Below are 6,000 nucleotides of genomic sequence, written 5' to 3'. Positions count from 1 at the left end.
TTAATTTCTATGATCTCCAGTATGAACATTATAGCCTTCTCCTTTCATGAGCTGAATCTTTTTAGAATCTTGGAAGAGTGCAATGTCTTTCATTTTACCAATGAATTCCTTCTGAAAGAGCCCTACAGTGACTATACGGACTTCTCTGCCAATTTCAAATCCACCAAAATAACAAATTCCACCATAGTTTAAAGCAGTGTATTTTCTGTGTGGATCGATATCTTCAAAAATAATTAGCTCCTCATCAAGATACACCTTCACACACGTTTGATTTTGAATTACGGTAACAAAATGCCATCTTTCATCAGAACAGGTGAAATCTTTGCTATGAATCATTGGAACAGAGATTCTTTCTCCAAGATTAATCACAACTTTTAATGCTCCATTGGCGAGGCCAATGGCAAGGAAATCATTGTCTTCATCTTCAGCTTTTCCCAGCCACACCATTAAGCCCTCAATTTGATTGGTAGTAAAGTTTAAAGAAATACGGCTGTACTGAAGGTCTCTTTTTTCATAAAGGGGATCTATGTATTTGATGTAGGAATTACCAACAAACTTTGCTGTGAAAAAGCTGATTTTGCTGTCACAGTGCTTACCTGACCAGCCTAGTGCACATACACAGGTGTATGAAAGCAAAGTGGGCTGGGGAATACAGAGAGCTTGAGACCTACATCTGTTCTGTGAGCAGTGAATAGATTCTTCACATGTGTTCCCTATCCATCCTTGTGGGCAGGAACAAGAAAAGCCCGAGCTTTCAACTTGACACGTTCCATTATTTTTGCATACTGAATATCCACAGGCTGTTCCGTCACAGTCACCAATATTAGCTCCACCTTTGGGATCCGTCGCAGTCAGCTTCAGTTCTTTGTCATTTATAACAATCTCTCGTATACAGCCACTGAAACCTGTGGGTTCATTTTCTGTTGCCATTGAATTCACAAGATTTAGAGAAGATACCCCTCCAACATAAAAATCTGTGTGCGTGTCCAGCACATTCATCCCAGCACTGGCTGTATGGGTAACATTGATGCCATCCAGATCCAGGTAGCCTTCATTACCAACTCTTCCTACTCTGAGTACATGCCAGGTCTGTCCATCAGCATGGACCTTCTGAATAGCCTGTAGAACAATTGTTTTGTCTCCAAGATTGTAGCGTAGCTGTATAAATCCATTTACTAATGATATACATAGAAAGTCACCTGTAGAAAAAAGTATGAAATAAACTTACTTTCAGAGGCAGCATGCTGAAGAATAATCCTGATGCTTTCATGCCTGCATTTCTCAATTCCATAACTTATTTCTAGTAGCTCTACAGCATCATTCTTCTGGAGGCTGCCATAGCAGGAAGTGTTAGGCTGAAGTGTCTTTTCATGTACTAGTGGTGTTTTTGGCCTTACAGGCAATATAAAAGGCTTTGAACTATTATAAGCATGAAGGAAAATATCTGGGAATGTTTAGGAAGCAGGAGCTGAAAGGAAGGTATGAAGGGCAGAGATAGACTCCAACAGGGAAAGACAACAGAGGCAGAAGAGGAGAGCAGCAGGGTGTGAAAGTGCATTTTCTAACTTGTAAATGTTTGCCCTCGGAAATTAGTGTGGTTTTTTTTTTTTTTTAAAGGAAAGCTAACTAACTAACTAAATTGATAAATAAGCTTATTAAATTCACATATACTTTCCCTCCTTGTAGTTATCACTAAAAGTTAGATTTTTATGTAATTTCCCAATGAAGTGGAAAGTACAACTTCCTTAAAGATTCAACATTCTTAAGGGTGGACCTGTTTGTAAAATTAATGACATTTGCTTTTGTTGCTGATTGCTCACCTGTCTTGTAATCAAGAGCTGGAGAAGTTGGAACTTCTTCAAGACCTCCTGGCCTACAAGGAAGTTTTTGATAGCTATGCACTGTGACAGTCGTCTGTCTGAGATGACATTAGAGGAGAGTGGTTTACACAGTTTCAGCAGGCTTAAGTTAACCACAGTAACTCTGATGCAAAGCTATTGCTGCCTGCTGCTAATGTACTGTAGTTAACTTTGGAGCTCTACATTACTGCTGAAGCAGATCTGTGTTACTGCATCCGCTTTTAGTGTAAGCTGAGCATTCTGGATTGTTTAACACAGGTTTGAGACCTCTCTTCAGATACAAGTAACTCACTTATGCTACTTGAGAACAGAAAAAAAAAAAGAAAGAAAAAAAAAAAACAAAAACAACTTTCTACCTCCATCTCCCTCCAAAGTTCTCAGGGCACTGTGCTACTTCTCAGGTTGTGTTTTGTCCTTTTCAGATGACGATTTGTCATCTTAGCCTTTGGAGAACAGCACTTTTAGTACAAACTTTATGATGCGCATGCTGATCCCGGAGTTCAGCTCAGTATTTCTCCATGAAGTTCAGGTACTGCGTAGGGACAAATGTCTGAAAATATTTTAGGGCTGGAATATAAGGTTTTCCTGGAGGTAAACTATGGGCTTGTCTTGGTTACTTTTCACTTTGACATTTGACATTTTCAACAAGGGAACTGTTGATCTGCCCTATCTCTGAGGGATGAGTTGCACAGCTGAAGTTTGTGTGGGCTTATGCCATTTTAAGGCTTGCATCACCATTTTAAATGAATAGAAAGCATCCTGACCACTGAATTTCCTCTCTCAGCAGTCTTAGTATGGAACAACACGAAGCAAAGTAGTTGCAACTGTTTTAGGTTAAGCATTATCCCAATTCATCCCATAAAACACTAGCTGGGGCCAAAGACCTGAAGAAGCTTGCTTTTTTAAGTGGAAAGGTGAAGACATCTATGGTTTTTCCAGGACTAGACTTCAGGGCTGGTTCCTACTTTCTAGAAAATACAAGACAAGACACAATTTTGCTTCCACCTTTTCAGATTAGTATCTAATCTAGTATGACTATTTATTAGTATTATCACAAAAGAGCAGAGACTCCTGAGGTAGGCACTTACATTCATCATTTTGCTGTGCATTCAAGCCTTTGCACAACCTGTTGGAGACTGTAAGACAATCTGTCTCAATAAGTTTACATCTTTGGAAATAGGCTCTTTAAGTTCAACTGTAGCCTGAAACAACATGCAGGACCCTGGGTGCTGGACAGAATTTTTGACAATTACAGCTTTCAGTTCTGTTCTGATATACCTTGCCCCATCATCTTCCCAGTTTAGGAAAACAGAACAACAAAATTAAAAAATGGAAGAGGTTTTTGTTGCAGGTGTTGCCTCAAGCAAGAAACTGGGTTTCAAACACTTTTACTTGCATACCAAATTCAGAATTGTCACCAAATTAATGACAGTCAAAGTTGCTCCACTTTAAAGTGAATATTTTCTCTTTTCCATAGAGGAAGTGAGCACCCCATAATAGATATCAACCTTACTTCATTTTGATTTTCAGGGTTTCATCATGAAGGTGTTCAAGTCTTGCCCGCTCCATGTTCAATATCCAAGTTCCCAGAGGCCAAGTCAACTGTGTCCTAAGCAGCCAGTTGCTAAATCTAGGAGTTAATGAGAAGTCTCACATAGGTTTGTCCAGCTACGGCTGTGATATCTGGATTATCCACAGTTGCATCTACTTATGTGACTTCTTATGACAGACTCTGAATGCATCACAAAAATATTCAACTTCTACTATGAGTAAGTATGTAAATCTGTAAGTAGGTTAGAGTCACACAGGCAGGTTTTAAACTCTCCCAGACAGTAGCAATGCTCTTTCATGTTCAGCCTCTATCTAAACAAGCAGGTGTCTCTCTTTATCCCTATCTTAAGTGGGGAGTATGCTTAAGCAGTATCAGGTCACCACAGGAAACTCATCTACATAGTAATGTGTCAAGGCTGTATATTAGGAATGCTTGCTAGCAGTGCCTCACTCTGAGATATCATATGCATGCAGAAGGATTTCAGTGTGCAAAATGCTATGATAGGATTAAGTTTGCACAGCAGCATTGGCCAAAGATCTCTTCAGTAGCAGAATTCACTACCAAATCTGCCTAATGATGATGCATTTCCTAGAAGGACTGAATGTACTATCAGGGGACACTGGGCTGACTGACCAAGGGTAGGGAATCACAGGTGGTATTTTTAGCTCTTCTCTTTTAGGGTGTCTTCCCCACCATGACTCAAAGTCCACCCTTCTGCTCCATACGTACGTGAATGAAGCAAAGCCTCTCTTATCAGAGTATATGAATTTATTCCTATACTTCACTGTAAATTAACGTATGCAGACAGATTTAAGTCTGAGCTCTTACATGAGGGGTTGTCACTCCATTAAGAGTAAAGAGGATTTCCCAATGTTTTTTTAAGGCTGAAGAGGTTTCCAAAGCATCCTTTCAATCATTTCAGTGACATCTACCTTTTTCATGCAGTTGTCATGTGCCTCAGCAATAGAGAGATGCAAATAGAGAGATGACTCCTTGCTTGTCAGAAACTCACTGATAAGTTTTTGTAGTACTGAAGATCTAGGCTTCTTTGCCGAGACTCCTAAGACATCTGACACTTCCTTCATTCTTGAGCAGAAGCCTCCACAGCATGATTTTCTGCTGGGAACAGAGGCTTCAATGATCTCAGTGCTTCATCAGTATCTGGAGGGTACAATTCTCAAGAGCTCCAGTCAATGGTTGCAGAACACTTGTGGTCTTAATTCCTTCAGATCTCTAATGCAGCATTTCTGTTTGCTGCCCTCAGTCTGTGACTTGTATTGCTTTGTTTCCCCTAATTGAGGGCAAGAATGCCAGTTTGCATGGTTGTGATATGAGGGAACACTGTTTCTTACCCCTCTCTTTCCACCTTCTATTTCAGGAACATTTACCTTTTCCTTTCTCCTTTGTCTTGCCTTGCCTGCTCTGCCCTCCCCACTTCCCATCTTATTATTAACTGATCACTGGCACTGTGAGTCCCAGAGCTATGGAGGGAAGGAAAAGCAAAAGAGGGAGGGCTAGAAAGAGGCTTCATACAGGAACAAAGGACAGAGAAGAGATGAGCATGATTCCCACCCTTCTGCAGTCTCTGCTACTAGTTACCAGCCTCAGTAAGGTTGAAGTTTTTACTCTTGTTGGCTTCATGAGCTTGTTAGTTCGACACTGTCTTTTGTCATATCCCTGCATGCACACAGCTAAGCATCAGTCAGATGACAGGTTACAGCAGCTTCTTGCATCTCTTGTAACTTGAACCTAGTGATGACCATAGCACAGTGCCCTTAATGTCTAGACATTCCTTTATAGGAATTACTCCACATACATATAAACTTTTATGGATTATTAGAAAATTATTATACTCCCTGTTCAGAGCTATATTTCATGGAATATGCAAGTCTGAGAACAAGTATCAAGCCAAGACCACTAATCTCTTGATTCAGATAAAAGTCTCCACGTCAGTCGGTATATTCTACGTCTGCTTGGAGCACCATCCCAGAGCAGAGGGACGCAGACAGGATCCAGAGCAACCTTCAGATACCATGATGTTCATTCATCCACAAGGAGTGGGCTATTTTCTCTTTGTAAGCTAAACTTTTCAGTCTCGCATTTCAAAAATGCTGTTCTTAATGAAGATATTTTTCTGTTTCACTTTCACACGTCACACTAGCATATTTCAGCAGCTAGCACAAGTCACCTTTGTTGAGCAATCTCAGTTTGCTTGGTTCTTTTTTGCTTTGGTTGTATAAAGCTATAATACAATGCTGTAATGCTATGATGCAATGGAAAGCCCAACAATGATAGCAGGGTAGCAAAGTTCTAGGCTACAGCAAGTGAGGATGACCCCAAACGTAGCAGCCAGAGATATAGAATAAAAGGAAGAAAATCTACTCACCCTTAAAAGGTCTCAGGCAGGACCTCCAGCAAGGCACTCTTACCTCCTCTACCAACCCTTACATGAGGTCAGGGAAGAGGTGGATCCTGGCTCCACCCCTGGTCACTCAGCAGCATTGCATGCACCTGAGCTCCCCTGGTTTGGCCCTGCCTTTCCACCAGGTGCTCAATTGCTGATTCAAGCTGGGACTTTGCATTTCCGCT

At 40.8% G+C, this 6,000-nt stretch overlaps 1 protein-coding gene across 1 annotated transcript in view; it reads right to left on the bottom strand.

Moving 5' to 3' along the window:
* Positions 1-6,000, bottom strand: part of LOC104909952 (protein eyes shut homolog) — a 43,521-nt gene continuing 37,521 nt past the window's right edge. The window contains exon 8 of the mRNA XM_010707848.3: positions 1-1,199. Within this exon, the coding sequence (XP_010706150.1) occupies positions 1-1,199 (1,199 nt within the window). The remainder of the gene's footprint in view (positions 1,200-6,000) is intronic.

Source organism: Meleagris gallopavo, chromosome 2 (genome assembly GCF_000146605.3).
Source record: "Meleagris gallopavo isolate NT-WF06-2002-E0010 breed Aviagen turkey brand Nicholas breeding stock chromosome 2, Turkey_5.1, whole genome shotgun sequence".
In the NCBI taxonomy this organism is placed as follows: domain Eukaryota; kingdom Metazoa; phylum Chordata; class Aves; order Galliformes; family Phasianidae; genus Meleagris; species Meleagris gallopavo.
Note: the sequence above shows the minus strand (reverse complement) of the source record. Positions and strands in the feature narration are given on the sequence as shown.